The sequence below is a fragment of the Cricetulus griseus genome, chromosome 4 (assembly GCF_003668045.3).
Source record: "Cricetulus griseus strain 17A/GY chromosome 4, alternate assembly CriGri-PICRH-1.0, whole genome shotgun sequence".
NCBI lineage: Eukaryota > Metazoa > Chordata > Mammalia > Rodentia > Cricetidae > Cricetulus > Cricetulus griseus.
This window is the reverse complement of record NC_048597.1, coordinates 55,621,502-55,637,442: the sequence shown is the minus strand read 5'-3', so window position 1 is coordinate 55,637,442 and position 15,941 is coordinate 55,621,502. Positions and strand designations below refer to the sequence as shown.

Genomic DNA, 15,941 nt, shown 5'->3' with positions numbered 1-15,941 from the left:
ACTGGGTCCTGAAGAGGCTCTCTGTCAGACAAAACTGTACTGGGCTCAGTGGGCTGGTCAGGTTTTAGATGGAGGGCCTAAGTCTAGAGAATCTAGGATTCCAGTTTCTGGGATCCACCTGATATTGGATTATGCTGTGAGGGCACACAGCCTGGGGTCATACTTAGTTTGTGCTATAATAGGGTCTATAACTTTGGAGTTGGCTATCTTGGTTAAACAGAAAGGTCAGAAACTCTCTTCCATTTAGAATTTGTTTACATAACAAATTCTTATGAACCCCACACTGGGCACAACATTGAACACCTTTAATCCTAGCACTTGGGTTTCCACATTCTGTTTGGGGCACAGGTACAATGGTACACAAGGTGGGTGTGGTTCCCTCCTCCTCCTCCTTGGTGTCACCAGTGAAACAGATACATACACAACACAGCATGAAATGTAAACAATACACACCTGAGCAAAGTGTGTCTGTCTGTCCATCCGTCCCCACTTTGTTTTTCGAGACAGAGTTTCTCTGTGTAGCTTTGGAGCCTATCTTGGCACTCACTCTAGAGACCAAGCTGGCCTCGAACTCAGAGATCCGCCTGCCTCTGCCTCCCTAGTGCTGGGATTAAAGGCATGCATCACCAACACCCAGTCTTACGATGTGCAGTGGGTGCTGGGAATCTGAACTCAGGTTTCCCAAGCACTTTACAGCTGCACCACCAGCTGGAACCCTGAGACTTTTCCTGCAGCTATTCAGTTTCTTTGGTAGTTGCTTTACATGTTGTGAACAAATTCTGCAAGATTGATCCAAATCACAATTGCTATAGCCTGTTGGCTATAGCAGTCTTTAAAATATTTTCTTCATTTTTGAAAGTTTTGTGTATGGGTGTTTTGCTCTTGTCCATAGTTCATGTGCCTACAGTGTTCTCAGAGGCTAGAAGAGGGCCTTGGATCCTCCTGGGACTGTAAATAGGCTGAGCTGCCAAATGTCTGCTAGTTATTGAACCTGGTCCCCTGAAGAATAGGGAGTGCCCTTAACCACCGAGCCCTCTCTCCAGTCCCTATGGTAGCCCTCCCCCCTTTTTGATAGGATTTCTCAAGAAGAGTTATATAAATCTTATATAAATCAGAGATCCTCTTTAATCACTGCCTCCAGAGCACAGGTCCTACAGTAGCCCTTTTGATGCGCATTTCTATAGTCCTGAACTGGAAAAACAAAACCAGTATTTGAAAAAACTATTCTGCCTAGTGTAGTAGCACAGGCCTTAAATCCAAGAACTCAGGTTGACAAAGTAGACAGATCACAAGAGTTCTAGTCAGATGTGCAGCAATGAAGACTTCAGTGTGAAGTATGTATCACCATGGAGGGCCTGAATAGCCAGCCACTTACTCTTTCCTTATGTTTTAAGTCCCACTGTTATAAGTCCCACTGTTAGAAGCTCTGCATCATATTACCTTTCATGGAACAGGCAAAGTGAAATGAATTAAAGCAAATACAGTATGGTGACTATTCTGAAATTACTGAGATGAGGCTGTGTTTGGTGTGCACACCTATAATCCTAACATTTGAGGCTGAGGCAAGATTGTGAATTTATGGGTTACAGCCAATCAAGCCCCCAATCCTGAGAAGATGACCAAGTTTTATAGTGGTCTGCTTTCAATACCCAATTCTTGCCCCCCCCCCCCCCCCCCCCGCCAGACAGGGTTTAGCTCTTGTAGACCAGGCTGGTCTCAAACTCAACAGAGATCCTCCTGCCTCTGCCTCTTGAGTGTTGTGATTAAAGGTGTGTAACACCACTGCCCAGCTAATTCTTAGGTTTCTATTGCTGTGACCAAAAGCATTTTGGGGAGGAAAGTTTCAGCTTATAACCCTCAGGTCACAGTCCATCACTGAGAGAGGTCAGGACAGGAACCCAGAGAGGCAGGAGCTGAAGCAGAAGCCATGGAGGACACTGCTTACTTGCTTGTTAGCATTTTTTTATGCAATTAACAACTACCCGCCGAGGGATGGCACTGCCCACTGTGGACTGGGCCCTTCTATCCCACATGAATCACTGATGTGGATCTCAAGATTCGAGGGCAGCCTGGTCTACAGAGTGAGCCCCCCCACCCGAACTGACAAAAAAAGAAAACGAAGAAACCTGGAACAGTGATGGATCACCTAAATATTTACAAGAGGATCCCATGCAATTGCCACCTTCAGTGGGACACGACCATGTTCTCCTGATAGTCTATAGTTTTTGTTTACATACCAAACAAGAGGACCAGCGGTAGTGAAGAGGTCACTGGAAAACATCTTTATGGAGTAAACACTGGAGACATTCCAGTGACAGTTATTTTCTTAGGTAAATTGTGTAACTGTTAAATTGGGTGTTAAGAGTGATGCTCATCTGGAAAAGCTAACGTTTTAACTGAATTTTAAGATGGGTTGAGTTGGCCAAAGGTACTGTAGTTAGTTATATGGGTGGACTGATTCAGGAAGTTTGTGTCTGGAGGAGCTTATGTTTCCTATTTCCCAAAATGCTGATGTGAATTCACAGTGAGGGGCTTTAATACATTACGCTAATGGGCATTTTCCCTTTGACCTGGCTTTCTAGAAATGTACTGAAAGATTGTTTTAGAACCCTGGGTATGTGTGGACTTCAGGACCTCCCTCCATTTAGGTTTGCACCGTAAAACCAAAAGGGTCCCTTTGGAAGCACATAGCTGTTAGAGACTAAAGCCTAGAAGGGACATTTTCTTAGATACTGACAGCATTTCCCAGATGTTAGCAAATCCACCCTGAGACCCAAGTCTCTGACTCTCCTCCCTAAAGTCTTAATGGGATCATGCTGTGATCTGACTTCCTTCAAACACTCGCTTTAACTGCTTGGATTCCACTCTACTAGACGTTATGCACTTTGCTCATCTTTTTATAGATGTGTGGACTACAGGGTGCTGAAGTGAGCAGGCATCTAGGCTCACTCTTAGACCATTCCATCTGCTACACACCAGTCTTCTCAAGTCTGCACTACTGACATACAGCTATCTATCTGCTGACTACTAAAGGATCTTTTAAGAAGGCACTGCAGACGATGTGTAGAGGACGTAAACCACAGTGATGTGCTTCACTCGGTAAGATGTGAACCAAAGGGGGCAATGGCTCAAGTTTGTGTGTGTGTGTGGGGGGGACATGACACCAACAACTGGGACACAGCAGAGCTGTGAATTCCACTTGCAACGGGCACAGACTTTTGCACTAATTTAGCATTGTCAAAGACTACTTTTCAAAAGTGTGTGTATGTACATTATATAAAGGGTGGATCTGCAGCCCAAGGAAGCTAGAAGTTGGAGGAACTAGTTACAGATGGTTGTAAGCCACCATGTGAGTGCTGGGAAACTGAATGCTGATCCTCTGGAAGAGCAACAGTGCTCTTAACCACTGAGCCATCCATTATGAGCCTCCAGCCCACTAGCTGTGGGGAACTGGTACTACTGTTTTCTTAGATGCAGCAGTCTGATGTCCAGATGAAGCAAGTAGAAGCTGTGACTTTTTACACCAATGCCTGAAGTAGAGTGAACCAGAACTCCTCCATTTAAGAGTCCAGCTTCATGGTACTAAAGGAGGTTAAGTGGCTGTCAACAAATACCAGTCTCAATGAAAGCAAGCGTTAAAAAGAGCTCATTATAGTACCAATGCAGTGATCTCACGTTAAAGAGCATATGATGGCTCCAGAGTTTCTCTCACTGGTGCTGGGTAGGACCCTAAGCACCATAGGGCACTGTTGCTTTGAAACCAGTGACTTGTGGGACACTAGGCATCCTCAGTGTCTTCTCATTAAACAGCAAGCCTACTCAAGTAAGCTTCCCAGGCAGCTTTTCTATACATCTCGGCTGCTTCCAGGCGGTTAGACGCTCCAAGTATTCCCCGGCCTACAATGATGACATCAGAACCCCGCTTGCCAATCACTTCTTGAGGACTATTGTACTGTTGGCCAAGGTGATCCCCTGTAGAGAAACAAAAGCTATTTAACAATAATGCAAACTCAAAAAGCCTGTGGAAGACATAGGAGGTGACAGGGTCAGTCTATCTAAGATATTAAGGTAAATCCAGACAGCATGTATTACCATTCACCTTACTATTCATAACCTTTCTGCTACAATTCTACCAAGTTCTCAGACCCTAATCCTTGTTTTCTGGAAAAAACCAAACTGGCCTTGAACTCAAATCTGTCTGCCTCCCTAATGCTGGTATTAAACACATTTGCCATCATACCTTGATAGGCCCTAATCCCTGATGACTTTTTATAAATTTCTGTTGTAGAAATGTTATGTTAAATGGGTTTTGAGGCTCTCTCTAATGTGCTATCTAGTGAAAGAATTACAGGGGCTTACAAAGCAGTCAGATGCAGCTGGCTTTGTAAGCACTATGCTAAATGGATGCTATTCATGCGATTGCAATGCCTCCCTACTATTTTAAGGTCAGGACTACAATCCCTCCACTCCACAGATCAACAAGATGAGACTAAAAGTAGCTTATTCTGGCTTTAAGAGTTGTTGCCTCAAGTAAAAGCGTTTGACAAGAAAATACGGTAAAATTATGCATTTAATTTTTTAAAAAGGCGCCGGGCATTGGTGGCGCACGCCTTTAATCCCAGCACTCGGGAGGCAGGGGCAGGCGGATCTCTGTGAGTTCGAGGCCAGCCTGGTCTCCAGAGTGAGTGCCAGGATAGGCTCCAAAGCTACACAGAGAAACCCTGTCTCAAAAAAAGGGCCAGGTGTGGTGGTGCGCACCTTTAGAGCTAGCACTTGGGAGGCAGGAGCATCTGAGTTCCAGGACAGCCAGGACTGAATAGAAAGATCCTGTCTAAAACAAAGATGGTTAGTGGCCTGTGTAAAGATACATGATACTAGAACAAAACAGATCAACACAAATGCAGTTTATAAACCAAGAGTTGTTGATTTCCAAGGCCACTTAGTCTGTGGAGGTCTAGCTACTCCAGCGTGTAAAATCTGAGGTGTGCATGCATCTGCATCACTGGTTTTCTGACTCCCTTTCTATAATGAGAATCAAAAGAAAAGGCTGTGCTTTTTCCCAATGTGACAAATACTATAACATAATCCTAATAGTCCAGTGTTTGAAACATTGACATACATCCTGCATATTTCCCACTCCTTCAATCTATAATCTGGATAGAGAAAGCTGGGAAATCCGAGTTCTTAAAAAAAGCAAGGGATTTCTAGAAATACTCAATAGACAGAAAAATACACAAGGTTGTTCCTGGTTGTAAACTACATGCTCTTACACATAGAACATGATGTTAAAACTACACAGTTGGTTTATGAGGTGCTGGGGATGAACCCCAGAACTTATGTGAGCTAGGCAAACACTGTACCAGCTAAGCTACACCCGAGTAATACCCAATCCCCCTCTACCTCCTTCAAAACTAAACCCATATACTGAGTCCTACAGGACAATTACACTTTTGTTGGCAGGCAGGGGTAAGGTGCTGGAAGCTAAACCCAGGGCCTCACCCATGCCTGTCTTTACACTCACATTTGAGACTGTTCTGAGTTTAGGAACCACTGACAATTATCTAACTGCTTAGCCAAGGGCTTTCAAGACCTTTTGGAACACAGAATGGGAGGAATACTCAGAGCACCAATTAGGAAATGCTAACCTAAAATATCAAGTTTCTGGCCAGCATGGTAGCACATGTCTTTAGTCCCAGAACTTAGAGGCAGTTAGGCAGATCTCTTCAAGTTCCAGGGCCCAGACCCTGTCTCTGGACGACGCCAAATAGCTTTCTAAAATTAAACTGCAAGCTGTCTTACAAACATAGTACATGCTATCACCAGGCCAAGGGGCTTGTTCACTGTTCTAGACTGAGATAACACCATCACAGCATAGTGTGTTACTCTGCCATAACTAGTGAGCACACTTACCTCCTGTTTCTAACTGAACTCCTGGGGTCAAATGAAGAAACTCGGGTTTCATGCTTACTCGGGAGCCGGAAATAAAGCCAACCACAAATCCACAGTGCTCCTCAGCCATCCCAACCTACATGGGACATAACAGACAATATTAAAAGAACACAGTAACACAGGAAAGCCAGCCCAAGTAAAAGGTCCTGAGCCTTTCTCCAACAAACCATGCTTGAAAAGACCCGAACTTCTATAGTATAGGCATCAAACAAGATGCTGTATAATTCTTACTTGTAACAATGCCTGGTGACTCACCTACTTCCAAGAAGGACGCGGGGTGTGTAGCATCACAGCTCTTTAAGATGTAGCTGTTCTATCTAAGCATCATTCTTCCAGCACTTTCCCTTTTTAGCACCTGTTCTTTACTGGCCGCCTCATTCCCATACTATTTCATCACAGGTAAAGCAGGCCTGGCTTTGATTGGCTATTGCCCAATCTCACCACCAGCAAGTGACAGTTTGCCCTTGAGCCAGACCTTACTCCCAGACCTTTTGAGACATGGGAAGCTAGTACTTATGGTTCATTTAGGGTGGGGTTTTAAATTTACCACAGCAGGCTGGATCAATGGCTCAGCAGCTAAGAGCAATGGCTGCTTGCTCTTCTAGAGGACCCACATTTCATTCTCAGCACACAGACATATGATTAAAGCATTACTGTGTTCCTTAAACTGTAAATATTATCTACTTTCTTATGACTAACCAACTATAAGTTTTATCATAGGAAAATGTGAAGATTAACTTAAAATTCAACCATCTTCAGTTTTGCCTCAAGATGAAAAGACAAGCATAGGCAGATGGATATGTCTTAATGATCTGGAGTTCAATTCAACTGGCGTTAATAAACTGTCCAGTAATGGCGGAGTAGATCAAAGTCTTGTCTTGCCCTAGAACATGCAGCACACACTCACCCCAGCACCCCATCACTTACTGCTGCTTTGGTATAGTTTCCAGTGGCCAAGGAACCAGCAGAGCTCATTTCTGCAATGAGCAGGCATGCTCGATGTAAAGGCAAGCCCACTTCCTGCAAACCTTTCACAACTCCTGAGCCTGGTACCACATGGGCATTTACTAGATCTGCCCAGGAAGCTATTTTAAAGATGCCACCTAAGGAATAAGAAAAAGAAATTTACTATGTTTGAAAAGGTGAAAATCAAGAAGTCACTAGTTAAATTTCTTAGCCAGGAAATGGTAGCACACAGCAGGCAGATCTCTGTGAGTTAGAGGTCAGCCAGGTCTACAAAACAAGTTCTAGGACAGCTAGAACTGTTACATAGAGAAACCCTGACTTGAGAAAAGAAAAGATATTCACTAATTATCAAACATATCTCTCAGCAATTTAATCCTCTATAGGTTCCTTGTCTTTTCCAATCTTAAGAGGCAACTGCACCCATTTTGGTTTTTTTAAGATTTTTTAAAAAATTATGTATAGTGTTCTGCCTGCATGCTGTAAGAGGGCATCAGATCTCATAGATGGTTGCTCAGGACCTCTGGAAGTACTCTAAACCTCTGAGACATCTCTCCAACCACCTGTATACATTTTAAACCAGCAGTAAAAACGCAGAGTTTTGAAAAACCAACACACAAGCCTAAAGCAAGGTTACATAACTCTGACTTGAGCTTACAGGCTGAACTAAGCGAAGCAATGTAGTAGTCATGTTGGACATAGTACATGAGGTAGCAGACAATTATACTTGAGAGAAACAGTTAAGTAGAGGTAAGCACTAAAAATAGAAGTCACATGGCTACATAAACAGTTAAGTGAAAGTGTCAGAACTACACAGTACCTACTATGGCCACTTGTTTCTTTTTGTTGTTTTTTTGAGACAGGATTTCTCTGTGTAGCCATGGCTGTCCTGGAACTCATTCTATAGAGATCAGGCAGGCCTCAAACTCAAGAGATCCATCTGCCTTTGGAGAGGCAGATGAAAGTGCTGGGATGAAAGGCATGCGCCAACAGCCTGTTTCTAAGAGCAGAAGTCTGCATTAAAAAACAGGTACAGGATTTAAGCATTTCCCACTTATAAACTGCTTCGCCTGACTGATATTAAAAACTTAAAAAGTGTTATCAATACATTATGTTGCTAAACATATTACTTTATACTTCTTTTCCATCCTTTCCTATATTGGCAACTTTTAGTTAGGCCAACACATCTTGTTTTGCCTGCCTAGAACTCACACGTACCCTTCTGATAGCAAGCTCACTCGTTTTCTTTAAGAGAACGGGCAGGGATCTCAGTCCATGATGGTTAAAGAGTTGAATCTTGTACTTACAGGAACAGGAATATTCCCCAGGGCAGCTAATGAAAGGAGTTTACACAGAGGTAAGAGTGAAATTCCCTAACTGAGAAACAGGTCAACAGAGAAAGCAGAAAAGGGAACACAGCCGAGAGATGGAGAGAAACAATGTCGAAGGTGTCACTTCAGTGCCTGGATTCAACTGCATCTGACAGCGTGTTCCTTTGCTGACTTTTACTCATGAACCACTACGTCTTCTCCTACATGGTCAGTCTATACCAGATTTCTGAACACTTACCTTCATACTGCTTTTTCACTGTGTTTCCTATATCAGCGAATTTCCTGTCTTCAAATATTAAGAACTCATGGCGTTTCGCCAGAGCTGCCAACTCCTCCATTACATCCAGAGTGAAATCATTCAGAATATCGACATGAGTTTTGAGCATGCAGATGCTGGGTCCCAAGGCATCTGCTAGCTGTAGCAGCTCTCTGGCCTCAGAGACATCAGCAGATAGACAGAGATTAGTCTCCTTCTTCTGCATCAGCCTGAGAAGTTTTGAGGCAAGTGGGTGGACGCCAGGCAGCTCTGCTCGTGCACCAAAGCTGAGTTCTTTGCATGCTTTCTTCTCAGGAGGGGGAACACCATTGTGATTAGTTGCTATGAAAACATTCTCCTGAATGAACCTCTTCACTCTCCCCACCATCTCGGCATCAATTTTTTTCTGCTGCTCGAGAATCTCCAGCATTTTGGACAACGTGCACACGGAGTGGAGACGGATCCCCTGAGCTTGCAATTTGTCCTTGCCTCCCTGCTCTCGATCTAACAGCACTATGGCATCAGTCACCTTCAGGCCCTCCTTCTGAAGAACTTCAACAGTTTCCAAAACACTGGCCCCACTGGTGACGACATCCTCAATGATCAGACAGGTCTGCCCTGGATTAATCTCTCCTTCTACAAGACGCTTGGTGCCTAGAACAGAAAAGCTTCTGTTGAAAGAAACATAAAATGTTTCAGCTACCTCAAGATATGGCCTAAGAATACATTTACTATGTACTTACAAAGAGTTAAGATTCTTTAAATTTTATTTATGATCATTTACTCTGAAGCTACTTTCTGTTGATTACTCAATGTGCTACAATTGTTTTGTTCAGTATCTTCTGTATCTCCAAATTGCCAATTATATACAGGTTACAATAAAACTAACAAATTATTTTACAATGGAAATAAAAACTCATTTTTCTAAACAAATGAGTTTCTTTTCTTTCTTTTTTTTTTTTTTGATTTTTTTGAGACAGGGTTTCTCTGTAGCTTTGGAGGCTGTCCTGGAACTAGCTCTTGTAGACCATGCTGGTCTCGAACTCAGAGATCCACCTGCTTCTGCCTCCCGAGTGCTGGGATTAAAGGCATGTGCCACCAACGCCCGGCACAAATGAGTTTCTTAAAGCAAGATCATTTATAATGAAAAACAAAATAAGCAAGTATCGTCAATGAAATCATGAGTGATAAACTTGTAATCAATACTGAAGGCAATTTAAAGCCAGATGTGACACATGCCTATTACCTTAGTACTCAGGAGGGCTGCCAGAGACTCAATCTCGGCCATATGGGCCAGTCAAGGATATATAGCAAGACCCTGCCTCAAACAAACAAACAAAATAGGGCCAGGGAGATGGCTCCTCTTACAGGGAACCTGACTCAGTTTCCAAAACCCACATGACAGCTCACAACTATATGTAACTGCAGTTCCAGAGGCTCTAATGCCCTCGTCTAGTCTCTGCTGGCATTGCATGCATGTGGCACACATATGTACATGCAGGCAAAACACTCAAACTAAATTCAGATGGGAAACATTTCACAACTTGTTGGGCATCATAATCATAGTTAATTGTACAATGTGACTTCTCTACTCTTAAGCTCCACTATCATCTACAAAATGTAAGTCAGGCTCTAGGCTTCATATTCATTGTTTGAACCTCAATTTTATATTTTCTACTGCCTATATTATTTTGGAGAAAAAACAAACGGGGAGACATTCTAGCTCTTTTTTGAGCCTTACTATAAGGACATCATCTTTCACCATCCCCATTTCTTTTCTCTTCACCCTTTCTTGATGCATGGCAAGCTTAACTAAATCTTAGATTGAAATAGGACAGTCCCTGCAGGTACACTAATAAATGAGTTTCATGAACACTTGTGAACACAGAGGAAACAGCTACATTCCTCATGGGAAGGTAATTTATTTTTAGCTTCAGAATAGTATAATCAGAAACTCACCACTTAACTCATGGCCAATATCGACATCCTTATTCCATTCCCTTCCTCACGATGTTATGTATGTGTGGGCACATGTGGAGAGGTCAAAGGATGACCTACAGTAGTAGGTTCTCTCCGTCCACCAGGTGAGAGTCGGCGCCTACACTCAGGCCAGAGTCAACTGCAGGCCCCTCTGTCTGTTGAGCTATCTCACTGAACTCACAATGTTTAGTCAGCTGCAGGCCCCTCTGCCTGTTGAGCTATCTCACTGAACTCACAATGTTTAGTCAGCTGCAGGCCCCTCTGCCTGTTGAGCTATCTCACTGAACTCACAATGTTTAGTCAGCTGCAGGCCCCTCTGCCTGTTGAGCTATCTCACTGAACTCACAATGTTGCAGGCCCCTCTGCCTGTTGAGCTATCTCACTGAACTTACAATGTTGCAGGCCCCTCTGCCTGTTGAGCTATCTCACTGAACTCACAATGCTGCAGGCCCCTCTGCCTGTTGAGCTATCTCACTGAACTCACAACGTTTAGATGAAGAGCCCAGATGGTGCACTTTATCTTAAAAGATCTCTTCTAAACACTAACACAGCACTACCATATCAATATAAACAAGCAAAAAATCTCATTAATTTTTAAATATCATTAAGCATCAACCCAGCCCTGATGTTTTTAGACTGATTTTCAGATTTTAAAGCCTGATACTCTGTTGTTATGAACTGTTATGGGCCCCACCACTCTGAGTTTCCTAGGAGTAATTTTCCTCTTCCTGACTACATGCATTTAGATGTAAGTATACCTAGAAGTAAGTGCTTTTACAACATCCTGCTGATGAAGGAAGGGCCAATACAAAGGCCAGGGTTCACCAGGCACTCTCTTTCTACTCCCCAGTCAACATAAAGCACTTCAGACCCAGACTCTACAGGAAGGTCTTCTGGAGCAAGTCAACTCAATAGCTCTTCAGGCCTCTGAAAAGCATCAACAGCTCTAGTAAACATCGGGGCCTGAAAGAGAACAAAATCCTAACAGGTTACACAGTAACTTGAGGCTTATGCTATTTTTATTTTACCATAATCCTTTGTTTCCTTCCTTCTAATGAGCATGGGAATGTGATTAGTTGAACAGATAACTGTAGCTAGTGGCAACGCTGTGTAAGGAACTCCACACACACTGTCAAAACTGATCTCGGCATTTTTTGCAGTTTGGAATAAAATATCTGCCACCTGTAAGAAAAGGAAGACATAAACTTCCCATTATTACTACTGTTTGAGTATTTTTTTGTACACACAGCAGCATAACAACACAGAAGATAAACTTCCACTATTACTACTACTTAGAATGCTGTGAGTCATGCAATAGCATAATAGATGGAAATACATGCCCCCAGGGTGATTCTTTTAAAAAGTAAATCCCAAAATATAAATGTTATTTATAACAATTGGCTGTTTGAGTATCCAAGGTCATGAGATAAAGTATTAAGCAACTGACTTGGGACCCATCAAAACAATCTTGAAACCTGGCATGCAAACACAAGCACCATGAACCTGTTCATCTAGATTCAGGACCTACTTTGAGGGCAACAAGAGATGTCAGGAGAATGATCCACCCCAAAGACCTTGAATCCCTAGAAGCATGGCTGGTTCTACTTTCTGAACACTTTCAGTGAACACTTTCCCAAGCATAGAGCCTATTGTGTGAAATGCATTTTATCTTTTCCACATATGTCATTCATTTTCCTTGTGTGTGTGGGTGTCCTAACACGGGGTTTCTCCTCTTCGTTTTCTTTTTTTTAGACAGGGTTTCTCTGTAGCTTTGAAGCGCGTCCTGGAACTTGCTCTGTAGAGCAGGCTGGCCTTGAACTCACATATCCACCTGCCTCTAAGATAGGGTTTCTCTGTGTAGCCCTGGCTGTCCTGGGGCTCACTCTGTAGAGCAGACTGGCCTCGAACTCAGAGATCTGCCTGCCTCTGCCTCCTGGACGCTTTAAAGACATGTGCCACTACACCAAGCCAAATCAACCATATTCTAATGTTAGAATGCATACTCCCTCCTACCCAATACTATCTTATTTTAAGGTTTTCATTTTTAAAGGCTCAGAGTTATTCATGAACCAAGTTAGCTTTTTAAAATATTTTATTCTTGTACTATCTATCCATTATTCTTGACAGGAGGGGGAGTTGTTTTGGAGACTCTCAAAACTGGCCTGAAACTCATGTTTATTTTCCTGCCTCAACCTCCTATGTGCTGGGATTATGGGCATGTACCACCCCATGCCTAGTTGTTTCTGTGTTCTTAAAAATCTGTGACGATTTTTTAAGTTGCAAAGGGTGCAATTTCTAGTACTAAAATCAAGAACATATTCAGAACTTTTATATCATTATCTGTTATGAATGTGGGAAGAAGGCAGGTATTGGAGGGGAGTTCAGTGGCAAAGCACTTTGCCTGGTGTACTCACAGTCCGGGACCTAAGCCCCAGTAACATACAGGCTACATATAAATGCTAGACAGACTATGAAAATTGGAAAATTTATGTTTTTTTTTTTTCAGATTTCACCATGTCCACAGAATTATTACACAGAAATACGTATTTCTTCCAGTGGGCTTTTACTGATTTGTCATGTTTCTTTACATGAATCTAAACTGAGATGTATATTAATTGAAATTTAAGACTACCAAGTTAAAAAAAAATTCATGATCTTGAGTCTGCTAGAGATTCTATTACACTATCATTTGCCTGGGCATATATCTAAAACATAAATCTGCAATCATCGTATAAGAAGAGATTTTGGGAATTCCTTTTTTTAGTGAGATAAATACTATCATTTCCCCCCAATTTGTGTATGTATACACACATGAAGTTATCACTTATTACTATGAAGTTGGAATAAGCATATAATTACTTTTCTGGGGGGTGCATATACTGAGAACACCTGTTTACATAAACCCCCCTTTAAACTTAAAATGTTCCTTAGAAAGGTCTTGGTAATACAGTTTCTCTGCACTGATGAGACACCGTTTCAAGATTCCGGACAACAGCAAGATTCTGGATGGCAAAAAGCTAATGTTTCAAGCCATCTCAATTAGGGGGCTTCAGTCTATTTGCAATAATCAGGCAAAATGGGTAAGAAACAAGCCTTACAAGTGTGGGACAGGAACTTAATACATTTGGGGGTGGGATAGGTTTTTTTTTTTTTTTTTTAGGGGGGTTTTCTCGAGACAGGGTTCCTTTGTGTAGCGTAGCTTTGGAGCCTATCCTTGCACTCGCTCTGAAGACCAGGCTGGCCTCGAACTCAGAGAGGCGTGCACCACCAACCCCCGGCTTGTTTTTTTTTTTTTTTTTTGTAAACAAGGTCTTCCAGTGAAACCTAAACTGACCTCAAATTCATAATTCTGCTTCAGCTTCCTGAATGCAGGAATTACAGGCGTGCACCACCATGCCTGACTACATATGTCTTTTTGATAGAACTCTGTGATGATGAAAATATCCTACAGTTATAATAGCCAACAGGGTAACCACTAACAACTTATAACTATTTTGCTAGTTTGTTTGCTTTTGAAACAAGTTCTCGTGTAGGCCAGGCTGACCTCACATCGACTGACAGAGTAGACTGGAGTGACCTTTTACCTCCTGCCTCCAGCTCCCCAGTGCTATTTTAAATATTCTGGCAGGCAAATGAACTCATCCAGTAAAGCTGGGTTCTGCCTAGCGAGACCACCTGAATTCAATCCCTTCAACCCTCATGATGGAAGGAGAGAACCCACTCCTGCAAGTTGTCACTGACCTTCACAAGTGTGCCATGGCACACGCCCGCCCGCATTTATATGTGCGCGTGAGCACGCACACACACTAATTTGCAATAAAAATTTCATGGTGCTCAACATTCACACGGAGTTGGTAGGAACACTTCCAGCATTTCCACCCTTTACTCAGTGACATGCACTTCAGCGAAGTGGCAGCTTGTTACCCTAGAAATGCCATTATCTTGCGGCTGATGATGTGGCAATTCATTTACAACCCACACAAGGTTTGAGAAGCACCGGGTTAGAAACCGCTAACGTGTACAATTTACCCCACTAAAAAAAAAAAAACAAAAACAAAAACAAAAAAAACCAACCAAACAAAAACAAAACAAAAAAGCCCAAAAAGCTGCCTTCTTGGCGTCCACCATACGGCTTTAATTTCTTACTACTGGCCACATACTACTCAAGCGAGTCCTTTGGCCAGCTACTAATTTCTCCACCCTCCCGCCTTTTCCTTTCCTCCCTAAGCCTCACTTTCTGCGGGTTAAGTACACAGAACCCACTCAAGGACTTGCCCGCCGGTCGGAACCCCACATTTCCCGACTCCCGCAAAGCACGTGTCGGTCAAGAACAAGGTCCCGAGGAGCCCGACCGACGGCTGCCGGCCTCCGTGCTCCTCCACAGCCTCTCCAGGCCGGCAGGAGAGTGGGGGGCTCGCCCGCCTGGTCTGTGGCTCTCCCTTGCCCCCGCTCCGGCCCCGGCCACACCCGCCACCTCCTGCTCTCCTTTCCCGCCACCCGGAGCCATCCTGTCCCTCCGGGCTGGCACCTGACTGAGAAGACGCGGGCGGGACACGATGCCCCGCAGGTCGATGTAGACCGGGGAGGTGAGCCCGCTCTTCAGCACAAAGCTCCCGAACTTGAAAGCCTGCACGTCGTACAGCTCGGTGACCAGGAGGCCCAGAGCTTCGCTGGCGACCGCCATTCTCGCGCGCTCAGTTCGCTCTGGAAGCCAAGCCGCTCGGGGCCCGTGACGTCACCCAGAAGACCCGCCTCTTCCGCCGCCCTTTCCGGCCTGGACCGCGGGGGTCCGCGCTTGTGCTAGCTGCTTCCTGGTTGGGGCTCTGGGCTTTGAAACCTGCAGGCTAAATTGATGCTCTCCGGAGGGAGTGTGTAGGCCCTGCTCGGGTTTTTCGTTTGTTTGTGTTTTGTATTTTAGCTTAGCGTGTCCTTGATTAAATAGAATCCAGATGTTAAAACAAGTTGTTCTTATTGCCAAATCAAAACAACTTTCATCTCTGGATTCTGCTAACTGACAGGGAACTATAGATCCACCTCATTCCCACCTGTGGGGCACCTGGAGTCTTTGAAAGAAAGATCATGCCTGTATAGGTTCTCTCAGATGGCTGGACTCCTACCAGGATGCATAAACCTGAGAGATCCAGCTGGAGTCGATTCTGTCCTTTTACTGCTAAGTCCTGTGGATCAAACTTAGGTCCTCAGGCTTGGCAACGGCACTGTTACCTGCTGGGCTATCTTGCTGGTCCACTAATGGGACTTTTTTAAAAAGCTTGCCAACATTTGGGAGGAAGAGGGAAAAAAAAATTACTCATGGGGGGGGGTCAGATGAGGAGGCTTAGTTAGAAAAAATAAATAAAAGACAAGGACCAGTGAGATGGCTCAGTGGGTGAAGGGACTTGCTACGAAGCCTGATGACCTGAGTTCAATCTAAGGGACCCACATGGTGGAGAGAATCAGCTTCT

At 43.7% G+C, this 15,941-nt stretch overlaps 1 protein-coding gene across 8 annotated transcripts; it reads right to left on the bottom strand.

Moving 5' to 3' along the window:
• Window positions 1-2,130: 2,130 nt before the first annotated feature.
• On the bottom strand, window positions 2,131-15,208 carry Umps (uridine monophosphate synthetase). Of its 8 annotated transcripts, none has more exons than XM_027412790.2 (6): window positions 15,008-15,208; window positions 11,508-11,661; window positions 8,482-9,153; window positions 6,877-7,052; window positions 5,911-6,025; window positions 2,131-3,972 (listed from the first exon to the last, which is right to left on the bottom strand). In XM_027412790.2, the coding sequence occupies exons 1-6, from the start codon at window positions 15,161-15,163 to the stop codon at window positions 3,803-3,805; spliced, it is 1,443 nt and encodes a 480-aa protein (XP_027268591.1). In that variant the 5' UTR covers window positions 15,164-15,208; the 3' UTR covers window positions 2,131-3,802. The 8 variants fall into 8 exon arrangements, with proteins under 8 accessions (XP_027268591.1, XP_035300498.1, XP_035300497.1 ...); XM_035444607.1 differs by lacking the exon at window positions 15,008-15,208 and adding an exon at window positions 11,238-11,406 and having other exon boundaries at window positions 8,482-9,170; window positions 11,508-11,647; XM_035444606.1 differs by lacking the exon at window positions 15,008-15,208 and adding an exon at window positions 11,238-11,406 and having other exon boundaries at window positions 11,508-11,647.
• Between the last annotated feature and the right edge of the window lie 733 nt (window positions 15,209-15,941).